This window comes from Aspergillus japonicus, assembly GCF_003184785.1.
Source record: "Aspergillus japonicus CBS 114.51 unplaced genomic scaffold BO86scaffold_14, whole genome shotgun sequence".
NCBI classification, from domain to species: Eukaryota; Fungi; Ascomycota; class Eurotiomycetes; order Eurotiales; family Aspergillaceae; genus Aspergillus; species Aspergillus japonicus.
Genome location: NW_020291651.1, coordinates 169,066 through 181,001, shown reverse-complemented (window position 1 = coordinate 181,001; position 11,936 = coordinate 169,066). Strand labels below are relative to the sequence as shown.

The 11,936-nt window shown below is 50.1% G+C and overlaps 6 protein-coding genes across 6 annotated transcripts in view; 4 read left to right on the top strand and 2 right to left on the bottom strand.

Annotated features, from left to right (window-relative positions):
• Positions 1-493: 493 nt before the first annotated feature.
• Positions 494-2,085, top strand: BO86DRAFT_387979 (uncharacterized protein). The gene is made up of 2 exons (XM_025671738.1): positions 494-1,666; positions 1,735-2,085. The coding sequence occupies exons 1-2, from the start codon at positions 911-913 to the stop codon at positions 1,786-1,788; spliced, it is 810 nt and encodes a 269-aa protein (XP_025529273.1). The 5' UTR covers positions 494-910; the 3' UTR covers positions 1,789-2,085.
• BO86DRAFT_426678 (putative MFS transporter) lies at positions 1,733-4,215 on the bottom strand (the record flags this gene model as incomplete). Its single annotated transcript, XM_025675523.1, has 7 exons — positions 1,733-2,168; positions 2,232-2,399; positions 2,454-2,862; positions 2,927-3,451; positions 3,521-3,910; positions 3,981-4,114; positions 4,173-4,215. The coding sequence occupies 7 exons, from the start codon at positions 4,213-4,215 to the stop codon at positions 2,098-2,100; spliced, it is 1,740 nt and encodes a 579-aa protein (XP_025529272.1). The 3' UTR covers positions 1,733-2,097.
• Positions 4,216-5,754: 1,539 nt separating this feature from the next.
• BO86DRAFT_291860 (CFEM domain-containing protein) lies at positions 5,755-6,502 on the top strand (the record flags this gene model as incomplete). The annotated part of the gene is made up of 3 exons (XM_025667386.1): positions 5,755-5,841; positions 5,932-6,064; positions 6,168-6,502. Coding segments are annotated over 3 exons (555 nt in total), but the record flags the coding sequence as incomplete, so codon positions are not given.
• Positions 6,503-6,646: 144 nt separating this feature from the next.
• On the bottom strand, positions 6,647-7,814 carry BO86DRAFT_48834 (uncharacterized protein). Its single transcript, XM_025677423.1, has 3 exons — positions 7,467-7,814; positions 6,977-7,381; positions 6,647-6,851 (listed from the first exon to the last, which is right to left on the bottom strand). Exons 1-3 carry the CDS (start codon positions 7,602-7,604, stop codon positions 6,786-6,788), a joined length of 609 nt encoding a protein of 202 aa, XP_025529270.1. The 5' UTR covers positions 7,605-7,814; the 3' UTR covers positions 6,647-6,785.
• cdc43 (protein geranylgeranyltransferase type I subunit CDC43) lies at positions 7,792-9,961 on the top strand. Its single transcript, XM_025668884.1, has 5 exons — positions 7,792-8,615; positions 8,713-8,758; positions 8,818-9,194; positions 9,255-9,363; positions 9,428-9,961. Exons 1-5 carry the CDS (start codon positions 8,025-8,027, stop codon positions 9,583-9,585), a joined length of 1,281 nt encoding a protein of 426 aa, XP_025529269.1. The 5' UTR covers positions 7,792-8,024; the 3' UTR covers positions 9,586-9,961.
• A 1,509-nt stretch (positions 9,962-11,470) lies between these two features.
• Positions 11,471-11,936, top strand: part of BO86DRAFT_48628 (non-specific serine/threonine protein kinase) — a 3,682-nt gene continuing 3,216 nt past the window's right edge. Inside the window, exon 1 of the mRNA XM_025677422.1 lies at positions 11,471-11,816. Within this exon, the coding sequence (XP_025529268.1) occupies positions 11,763-11,816 (54 nt within the window). The 5' untranslated portion in view covers positions 11,471-11,762. The remainder of the gene's footprint in view (positions 11,817-11,936) is intronic.

Sequence of the window (11,936 nt, the reverse complement as noted above, 5' to 3'; positions counted from 1 at the left end):
AGCTACACTCACTGCACATCCTGTGTCCATTTGCATGTACTCTATGTCCGGTGGTTACTGAGTACCACTGAATACCAAAGTTCCCTTCCTCCTGCAGCTCCTTCAGCCTTACCAGTTAGTTTCTGAACTTGACTTTAACTGGGTGTTCTCTCAAGTACGTATGTGGAGTTCACCTGCTGCCTGGCTTGTAAAGCAAGAAAGGGCGCGAGATAAATATAAAAAAAAGAAGAAGAAGAAGAAGAAGAAAAGAGAAAAGAAAAGGAAAAAGGGGAGGTAGCATATTTTATTCATTTTCTATCTTTTTTTCCCTGTTCTTCCGATCAATCTGATTTTCACTCCTATTCCCTTCTCCCTGCTCAGCCTCGGGATGGGGCTATAGCGGGATTAATTTAGACAAGTCAAGGTCATCCCAGCCCGCAATGGCATGGCATCATGCTCTTTTCAAGCCCTGTTCTTCTTTCTACCCTTCAGATATTGTTATTATGAATGATAAGGCCACTTCTTTCTTTTGTTGCTAGACTATCCCCATCTAGCTAGACTAAGCATTCTTATAAGTTTTCTCGTATCCACCCCCTCTCACTCATTAGGATTGTCAATTAATCTTTTATCCTCTCTCTTCTCTCTCTCTCTCTCCCCGCACACTCACATTCTCACACTCTTACACCCAGAGCAGTCATTCGCTAAGCCCCTCCTCCCTCTTTCTGCCTTCAGCTGCTCCCTCGGCCTCTTCCTCTTCCTCTTCCTCTTCCTCCTCTTCCTATATTTACTAGTAGTAGTGATAACCGAAGACCAAAGAAAAAATATCCCGGGCTTTACTGCTACCAGTTCTCTCTCCCCCTCCCATCTTTTCCTCTCCCATCTCTCCCTCTCCCATCTCTCCTTCCCCTTCACACCAGCGACCCTCCCCATCATGTTCTGGTTTCTCTCTCACCGCCGTCGACAACAACATCAACAACAGGCCTTGCTCCCGTTGTTCTCCCTCCTCTCCTCGGCTTCCTCTTCCTCTTCTTCCGCTTCGAGCTCAAGCCTCCAAATACGTAGAGTATTAAAAGCCCCCGGCCGGCCCATTGCGATTCGTGCGGATCAAATCACCGATACTAAGACCACTCTCGTCGTGCGCCCCCAAGGCGATGCCCAATCTGCCGTGGCGTACAAGATCGAAGACCTCGATGGAGTTACCCTCTTCACCGCCACCGGCCGCAAGTTCTCGCACCGTCCTTGCCGCGAATTCCGCGATGCCTCGGGCCTTCCGCTGTTTGAGCTGCACCGACGCCTCTCTTTCCGCAACAATTGGTCCGTCACGCTCCCGGGCTCGTCCATCAAGGATAAAACCTACTCGCCACTGGCTACGGGTTCGCGGCGTCGCGCAACTCGCCGATCGGCCGCTTCTTTTGGCTCGACCACGCGCGGGGGAAACTTCACCATCACCTTTGATAACGTCGCCGCCGTGGACGGCAAGCAGCCGGAGGAACGGGTACTGACCCTAGAGGTGCAGCGGCATGGGAATGTCCTCGCGCTGTTCGACATCGTCGATGGGGATCGTAAGATCGCGGAAGTGAGGGAAAGTATCCGCCATAACGAAAAGCTGGCCTTGATGCCGGCCTCGCGCGTGGGCTACAGGCCTGTGTTGGATGTCATTGTGACACCCGGGGTGGATTTGGCTCTGGTACGTTAGGTTGCTCCCACCTGGTTGAGCACGCGCAGAATAAACTAACGGTGATTTGGTGCCCACAGGTTGCGACCATCGCGGTCATTGCGTCAGACACGGTTTTTGCATCGAATTATTGATTTTTGTTTCGGCCAAGGCGCATGGAAGGAGCACATGATTTTGGATGCCCATGACAATCATGATTTTCACGACCGACTTATTGTATTTGCAATCTTGAATTCTGTTTATGGACGGGCGTTATGATTGACTGCACATTGAGCAATGACATGCTTTCTTTCTGTCTGGCGCTGGCGCTGTCTTCGGAGTGTCAGGTTTGTCCTGCTGGTCTAACTGTTGAAGGCAATTTGTCTCCTAATGTGTTATTATTACTTGAGAATGACAAGACCTGTACCGTGTCCGTCCTCGGGAAAGCTGCACCGTTTCATGAATTACCACAGATGCAAGATCTTCAGTATATCGTTTCGGTGAAAGAAAGAGCGGTTCCACTTGCCAAACACATCTACCTTCCGGTCAGCAGAGTAGCTCAGTCTCAACATCATCGGCAGCAGATAAGGCAACCTACACATGGGAACACTGAGAGCACAAATAGCCATTTGAATGCTGCCGATCGCCAAGAACGATGACCGGATCCCGTTTGTCAATAGCCAATTGTAGGCAAAAAAGGTCAGCACAAAACTGAACGAGTTCTTGAACACCAACATGCAGGTGAACGATTCAATGGCAATGTTTCCTGTTATCATTCGTCACGAGTTGGTTCAGACCACCGGTACATAGTTTGACTCACGATGTGCATCCACAACATATAGAGCGCTGGACACAGCGCCCATCACCATCCCGATGACGACTAACGCGAAAAAAGCGTCCGCTACGAGCCAGCCGTACTTTGCGATATTTTCAGCTACGAGGCCAAAGCCAAACAGCCCGGCTCCGCTGAATATCAGCTGAAAGATGACCAGGAGGATCCGGAACTCGGGTTCGTATCGTCCTCGGTTGAGTTTGATCATAGCCTGGTTCATCCAATCGGACAGTAGACCCGAGATCACTAGACCTAGAATGGATCCAATGAATGCACCAGTGTAGAGATAACCCGTTTGTACCTCGTTAAACCATAGTGGAGGCCCAAGGAAGATGGCCGCCAGGACCACGCCAATGAAGACAGTCCATCCGATGATGACGCCCTGGATCAGGCATGCCTATAGAATCTTGGACGTCAGGAAGCTGCCGCAATAGTCTCCTTTCTTGCAGGTGACGACTTACCCAGAGAATGGCTGGGTGTAAAAAGAGGGGAAATGGGCGTAGAAGAAGCTTGCAAAAGCTTTCGTCGGTTTTCCGGCTGTTGAAGGGTTTGAGAGTCTGCAGATAGGGAGCCTTGACGGGGGGCTCAATCCCAGCCGAAACATTTTGAGGCATTTCTTTGGACGGAGAGCCTGGTGTATGTCTTCCTGTGGGGGACTGTGTATGTTGCACTGGTCCGCCTTCCTCGCGACGGACTCGGAAAGCGTCATCGCCGGCCAAATCGAGTTGTGGTAGCGGGCTCGTAACAGTCTCCGAGCGGCGACCATGTACATAGACTGTTTCCATACTCAACTCGCTCGGGCGCCGAAATGCAGTCTCAGGTACACAAAAAAAGGTAAGAGGAAGTGCTGCCGCCGTGAAAATCGACACCAGATAGAATGTCCACTCCCAACCCAGACTATGGGTGATTTTACCAGCTAGGACAGGTGTGAGGAAAGCAGCCCCGAATAAGGCAACGTTGGACAGTGCCATTCTCTTGCCCCGTTCCTAAGATCTCATCTTATGAGCGCCAGACTAGACATCTAACAGCCATCCTAACAATGGGAAGCGACTTACATGAACGTAGAATAGGTCCCCGACACAGGCATTGACCAAAGCTTCGAAGGGCGCCAGCGCAACACCTTGAAAGATCCGCGCCCAGAGAAGGCTCTGGTAGCTATGCTTACTGGCCCCTGCCCAGGCACAGCTCGCCACCATTAGAACATTTCCCAGAAAAAACAGATGACGCTTGCCCCAGACGCGTGCGGTAGGCACGATCAGGATTCCTGCAACTCCCACACCGCAAAGATGGTATCCTGTAAGAAGGGCGACAGATGTAAAATTCTTCTCAAAGTGGAGGGCAATGGTTACAGTATTGGCCGCCATTAGTGAACTTGTTGTTGCGCAGAGGACGGAGACAAAGCAGAGAGCGAACAGAATGCAGTCGCGCCTCCAAAGTGGCCAATTCTATGCCATGTAGTATTAGTTGATGCCACCTCAATTTTGACTTTTTTTTTTCCTTTCTGCTCACACGCACCAAAGGATCATTGGAATCATCGCTGGGTTGTGGAACAAGAAGTATTGGTATCGAAGATGTGCGGTCATACTTCAGTCCAGGATCAGGAAATCGATCATCATAGGAGCACTGCGTTTGAAGGATGTCTGATGTCCCTGCTCAAAGTCCTTCAGGCTCAGCTATGTCAATAATGTAACAAGCACAGTTTCCTACCTGGCACATCTACATCCTTTGTATCTAACACTCCTAGTCCCATTGTGACTGGAAATGGTTGACCTGTTCAATGGGCTGAAGCCAGATGAATACTTTCAGAGAGAAGTATGCAGAGACCAGTAGCCTAAAATATTGCTGTCGACTCTCTCGAGGTGGGACAGGGACAAGTACGTGTAAGGCTCCAGGTGTGGTAAGGTTATCTCCGTAGGCTGTTACTCATTGTCTTGTCTCTGTGAAAGACGACCGAGGCATGAGGAAAAGGTTCAATCTTGAACACCACGAGCCCTGCAAGGGCTTTCACTGGGTAAAAGGTCAGCAGAGGCTTGGTTCAGTGGTTTGTACAACTGTAGGAAATTGGTTCAGGCGAAGAACAGAAAGAGGGCCAGTGACAGTTCCACAATTGGTGGTATTGCTGTTTGCTGGTGACAAAAATACCATTGCAGTCACAAACATTCGTCTACCGCAGCTGTGGCCTGGTGTCAAACATAGGAAGTTTAATCTTTGGCTAACTTCACATGCATCTGTTCTGATCTCATGGAACGTGGTATCATATAAATTAATGTACAGTACAGTACAGTACACTATTTACAGTCCCCTCCACATATTTGAGTTGCTTGTGGAAATTATCTATATTTACTGGTTCCTCTTGGGAAACCTCCTGCGCTCCTTGAACACCTTGCTTTCCAGTGTATACACTGTACTCGTGTATGAGTGACTTGGCTGTGGGACAACACGAGAGACGCGGAGGTGTGGGGGAAATTTTAAGATTGGAGCTCTAAAGTTTAGCGCGGGCTGAGTGGAACCAGGCACAACACTTTGTCCGACCCCGGCGATTGGTCCGTACTACCTCTCCTATGCACTGTACTCTACTGCAAGTCCATACCGGCAGTACTTACAGTATATGGTATTCCATGTAGGAGCAGGTAGTCAAAAAGCTCCGTAGGTAAGGTAGTGGTGGTGGTGGTGGTGGTAGTAGTATATGTAGTACTAGTATTAAGCGTGGTAGTTAATGGCCATCCATGTATACCAGAGCAACCCCCATTGATACGGAGGTCAAACAGTCATTCCACCCTTCTCTCTCTCCGGCCCTGAGCTTTGCTTCAATGAGTTTCTTGTAATAGCTCTGGTACGTATGTTTTGGGCACGGGAAATCCCCGCCCGTCAACTAAGATACAAGAATCACGGAACTGCTTGTAGATGTTCATCTTGGAATATGACAAAGTCTCTGCCATAGTGAGCTTCTTGCTTGCCACTTGGGCTGTATAGAAAAATAAACCTCTTCAGATGTGAAATTCGAAGGCTATCTGTCAAGTTCCCCTGTCTTGAGATTGGTGGTCACTCATTTGTAGTGTTGCAAAATCTAGTCATTCACAGGTTTCAGAACTAAGGAGTATCAGTGCCCGCGGCCCTACGTAGCTTTTCTTTCTTCGCTTCTTCTGGTGTTACTGGAATTCTGGGTCCTTCTTCATCCCCTCTCTTCCCCTCCATCAATCCTTTATCTCTTCGGCCTGCCACCTTCTCCTGATCTCCAATCTGGAAGTTAATCCCAGCGTCATCAGCATTACACGCCCGTAACCCACAAATGAAGTTCTACTACGCAGCTATCACATTCCTCGCCGGCCTGATCTCGGTCGTGGCCCAAGGCATGGACAGTCTCCCAGCATGCGCTGTAAGTGCAAGACCCTTCAGGGCCGTTGTGGTATCCATTTCCATGTTAATCACTGTCTAACCGTCCATCAACGTTACGTATTGAATTCAGAGAGAATGTGCTACTGGCGCTATCCCCAAGACCTGCCAGCCTATTGATGTTGGCTGTATCTGCGGCACCAAATCTTTCATCAGCGACATGTCCTGCTGCGTTGCCAAATCCTGCTCGCCTCAGGACGAGAAAGGTACACTGCACTTTCCCCAAATCTGATACGTTGAAGTCACACATCCTCGGAACATCCCACCGCATGATAAATCACGCGCTAACGAACCTGGATATTCTCCCAGCCGCTCTCGGTTTTGCACTACAGCTTTGCAGTGGTGCTGGTGTGACTGATCTGCCTAGCAGTGCGAGCTGTGCCAACTCGGCAACTTCGACCAATGCCACCAGCGCCTCTACCACCACTTCTCCCGTCAACTCCTCCGGCAACAGCACTGCTTCCGCAACGACCACCCTCACAGGCACGAAGACTCAGTCTGCATCGGGAGACACCCAGCCAGCGACCCCCATCAAGACAAACACTGCAAGCAGCCCCACTGCCACGGGTGGCGGTGTCCCGCTCTTGCCGGATGCTGATGCCAGTATCTTTGCGGTCGTCGGCATGGCTCTCGTTGCAGTTCTTGCCTAGGGACAATGTACGTACAGTGACGAAACACTTCCGGATGAAGGCTTGGTGGGATACCTCTGTCATGCTCCCCCCATCGCCACCTTCTCAATGTGATATCTGCTTCAAGTCCTGGTCTCAGACTGGACTTTCAAGGCTCTGAGAAAGGAATCTGTTTGGCGTAGCACGAAGGAGGCCATCAATAACTGTGATATATGGGCCGCGAACTCGAGCCTTTTTTTGTCCGCCACGAGGCACTTGCATTCCTAGCAATGCCTTGCAGGTGCAATAGATAGAAAAGCTATTGATCACGCTCTACAAACCGCGAAGCCACTGCTTGTTTCTCCTCCCGGATAGTAACGAATATCTAGCATAATTTATCAGTATCATACAGTACAGCCTCGTACAAAGCAGAGGGGACGTGCCCCTGAAGCCAGCACTCAGTTCAGCAGGAGGCAAAGAAAGAATAGAGAAGGGGAGGAAAAAACCTACCCAGAGCCAGAACATCATCTCCATAAACCCGAATGTGAAAATTGCCGGGTTCTTAAGTTGTGTCAATGCAGACGCACCCCCTGGGCTCTCCATGATACCTATCGCAGATGGCTGACTTTGGTAGATGAAAAATGAGACGGCGAAGAAGACACAGAAGCGTGTGGCGGAAAGGAACGTCCAGACTTCTGAGTAGAGCGAGCCGAGCCGAGCCATGAAGGGATTCGCGCGCATGGCCCCTGCCACGTAGCCCGGAGCATGCGACCGTGCAGCCTCAGCCATTGCGAGGACTTCATTAGTCTGCGGAATTTTGGACACAAGGATGTAGTCGACCAGGGCGTCGACGATTAGAAGGATTCCGCACAGGGCAAAGGAGGATTGAGGACGGGAGAACGATGGAGATGCATCCTAGCCAGCAGAAGTAAAGAGAATTCGTTAGCAATCACATGTACTTCAGAGTGTGGGGGACTTATGAAGGAAACGAGGTGACTACCAGTTGCAGGAGCTCCCCTAGCATGAAGACGACGTCGGAGTCGGTGATGACTGCTGGTGACCTCATTAAATGGATGGCTAGAATGGCTAGCAAAAAGGCATGAGCCTGTATGAGGATTTTGGAGGCTATGAAACCCATGGCAGGCTATTGTTATCGGGAGCGCATTCAACTGAGTGTGATAGAGGCCGTCAGTGGTGTGAAGGACGGGGTCGGGGATTACCTCCTGACATTGTATTGTACATACGTACAGTCGAGAGGAGAGCACGGGGAATTCGTCCGCCTGATGTGGTGGGGCTGCCCTGGATTGAAGTTCCGCTCGCCGACGGATCAGTCGTGGGCGAGGGCAGTCAGTCTGTTATGGAGTCAGCCGTGCGGATGCGAAATCATCAGGTCGAGGGAAAGAGACCTTTGAGTTGTCTTTGAATACTGTCTGTTGTTCTACCTCTATTCTTACTTTCCAGCTGCTCCAGGTTTTGAATCTCCATCTCCGAAGCTCCTTCGACAGAACTCCCCGCACCCGAGCTCAGCAAGGTTCGCGGACCGAGCAAGACTGACAACATGACTGAGATCACCTTCAACAGGGAACGTCACATCAAGTACTTCCTCCGATGCCTCAAAACGTTCCTTCCAGAACCTTATACATCCAATGACTCCAATCGCATGCTTCTCGCCTTCTTCACTGTTGCCGGCCTCGACCTTTTAGGCGTCCTCCATGACAAGACCACCTCCGAAGAGCGACAAGGGTATATTGACTGGATCTATCATTGCCAGGTGCCTACAGGGGGCTTTCGAGGTTTTACGGGTACTGACTTTGGGGTGGAATCTCGATCGCCGGCGAATGAAGCTTGGGATCCAGCCAATGTGCCGTCCACGTTCTTTGCGCTTGTCATCTTGGTCATCCTGGGCGATGATCTATCACGGGTGAAGCGCACAGAATGTTTGCAATGGCTCCCTCGTCTGCAGCGCAAGAACGGGAGTTTCGGTGAAGTGTTAGGGCCTGGAGGCGAGATCGAGGGAGGCGGGGATCTGCGTTTCTGCTGCTGCGCGGCAGGGACGAGGTATATCCTCAGGGGACGTCGTGGAGCAGACATACAGGGGCTGAGAGATATCGATGTATCCAAAATGGCAGCCTTCGTTCAGGCTTGTCAGGTTAGGTCTCCGACATACATTTGTGATCCTCTGCCCGCAGAGCCCACACATACCTTGCCACTATCTAATGCGCTTGCTAATTACATCGTGCTTTCAGGCTTATGACGGCGGCATGGGAGAAGCACCATTTTGCGAAGCACACTGTACGTTTGATTCTTCCAGTATGCCCTTGATACCGATCACCCGACTGACTGAGTTGCAGCCGGCCATACGTATTGCGCGATGGGCGCTTTGTCCTTTCTAAGTCGAACGGAGAGGAATCACCCTCTGCCAGCAGTCCTCTCACCTGATGCGGTGGAGTTCGAGTCCTTGGTTCGTTGGTTGGTCTCCCGACAGACGGCTGAGCTTGGTGAAATAGAGGAAGAGTCTGATGAGGACGACACCAAGAGTGACACTAGTGAGGGTCAGAAACCATTACCCGCAGCGGCAATCCAGGTTGTCGACCCTAAAACAGAGGTGGATGAACTCCCTGCCCTTTGCCCATCAACAGAGGAGTCATTGCGATGGGCTGGCTTCAATGGCCGATGCAACAAGAACGCCGACACATGTTATTCCTTCTGGAATCTGGCGACTCTGGCTGTGAGAAACCCCGTCCCTTAATACTCGGTGGGCGTTATGTGATCTGATTATTGCGCACAGATGATGGACCGGCTAGCGCTGGTCGACGCGAATCGGAACCGCCAATATCTCCTGGACAAGACGCAGCACATCATCGGGGGATTTGGGAAAGGCGTAGGGGAACCACCTGGTGAGTTTGATCTGTACAAAGTTCCTTATTTGCCTTTTTTCACTCACTCGTTACCGCCCTGCAGATCTTCTACACTCCTACTTTGGCCTGGTGGCCCTTGCGTTTCAAGGCGAAGAAGGGCTGGACGATGTTGATCCAGCGTTGTGTATCAGCCAACGGGCAGTGGATCACCTGCACTCCCTTCCCTGGTGGCAGAAGAATATTCAAACCAGTAGATACTAGACTAGCGGGCAAGATTCTGAGATGCTGAGAGGCAATGTCCCTGATCTTCAGCCACTTTCACTTCACATGACGGGTATATAAGTTAATGGACGAGACACCGTGCCCTAGCTCCAGCACGTTCGTTAGATCCCCCAAATTCGATATTCGCTGGGGGTTTTGACGATCGAGTATATGACTCGGAAGATGCAACTGTCATACAATCAGTGCTGCGAAAGATAATGGTGTGACAGATTAAGTGGGAAACATTTTATGGGTTTGGCAGTTTCAGATTGATTCTGCTCGGGTCAAGGGAGTGAAGGGGTTGTTGAAGTCTTCCAGTCTTGGGGAGTGTAGATGTTAACCATCCGGTAGGTAGTGAATTCCAGCCCAGGAGAGGGAAATTAAACTTGCAAGGAACGACTGCCGGGTTAGCCGTTGCGGATGATGAGATGATGAGCTAAAAACGGCTTGGCTTCAGGGGTTGGAATGAGGAGGTCTGACTCGCTGGCCAACCTAGACTATACTGTGGACTCCGTAGATACTAAGTTATTCGAGTCGAATCCTGTCTAACTCCTCCGTACAGTAACTTACCCATGACAGTGTTTACGTAGAGGTACTGTACTGGTACTGTACTGTATGTACTGTACAGTACCCACCCCAGGTGCTACCCAGGTCAGACCCGGGGCGGAAATAGTCTTCTGGGAGCAGGAAGGAAGGAGCTGAGCCGAGTTAAGGGAAGTGAAGAGGTTTGTGTACTTTATATACATACTTCATTGCATGATGATGATAATGATGACGCCGATGATGATGATAAACGAGTCCACGTTCCCACCCGGCTAAATTGTGGCGGACGGCTAAGAATGAACAAGTATTAGTTACTAAGTACTAGGTAGATGAACGAACACCCAGTAATTTGTTGATGAGTACGGAGTACTGTACTCTAGGATGAGAACAGAATTTTGGGTACGGAGTAGTAGGCATATGAATCAAGATTCTCTATCTTTTGTAACATATGAAATTACTCGTTTCAATCAGCAGAAGATATTGCCTATGATATGAATATTGTGCAGGAACATAGCCGTTGACTCAAGTTATGTAGTTATTGACTTATGTAGTGAACTACTACTATGTAAGTAAGTTGACTACTTCAATTAGGTAGTTAGCTACGGAGTAGTAGCTTATTGACCTTCTCTTAATCATCGGTTATGCACATAGTTATCCCCCCCCCTCCCCCCTGCTTGCCTGCTGTCGTCAGTGCCTCGCTCCTTCTTCGTGTCTCTCTCCCTCCCTCCCTCCCTCTCTCCCCTCATCATCATTACAAGCCCAGCCAAAAAAAAAAAAAAAAGAGCCCGCCTCAACCCACTGTTATTCTTGATTCTTTCCTTCACCTCCATTAATTTGAGTGTATTGTCCCTCCTTTCCTCCTCCATCTCCTCAATGGTGGACTGAATTTCACTATTCATTTGAGACTCGGTGCATACAAACTACCTTTACATAGTACCTTTAACCTCTTGCTCTCTCTCCCCTTTCGACCTTGCAGTCCCCCCCCACCCCTTCTTCCCCGAGTCTCACGCCGACTACTTGTACTACTGGCAAGTAACTAATTTGTCTGGTATGTGTTTGCCTGGCATGATAGGCCCTCGACCCCATCTTTTCTGCTGTTCCTTAGTAATTCTCTCTCTGGTTGTTGTTGCACTGGTCCAATCCTCATACATCGTCGGGTTAGGCACAGCTTGACTGACTTCTTGTCTCTTCTTTCTAGCCCCCTTCCGTCATCCTTTTTAGTCTCCGGGCCCGATCAGCTTTCGGCTCCTGCGGATCTTAATCCAATTTACTTTCTTTTCTTTTTCTTCCGGCGCCTCGAGTTTTTACCATAGCAACTACGATTGAGCCAAGATCCAACTCTCGTCGTCGAATTCTCTGCTACAACCTCGAATAACCTCTATCCCTCATCAGATATACCGACTGCGCCGTCTTTCCTGCCTCGATCAGCTCTCCCTCATACTTCTTCCCTCGCCTGCCGCTCAAACTTCGGTCCTCACTGTCGAACGTTGGTTCAACATAGCAATCTCAATACATAGCCTGCTGGATGGGTTTCCCGGTGGTTTAGTCTCTCAGGCAGCCGATCGATATAATATACGAAATCTCTCAGCTCACCGGACATTTCCCGGCCAGGCGGAGATAAACGCTTGAAACACATGCCACCTCCTAGGACAAGAGCGGAGGTCCAAGCCCAGAAACAAAAGGAAAAGGTATGTCGAGTCGCTACTTGCCGTGCCTGCCCAACAACTCATTTTTGATGACAACGCCTCTGCGTGTGGAGAGCTGCTATCACTACATGCTTCTCGTTGGAGACAATTTGCCCCCCCCCC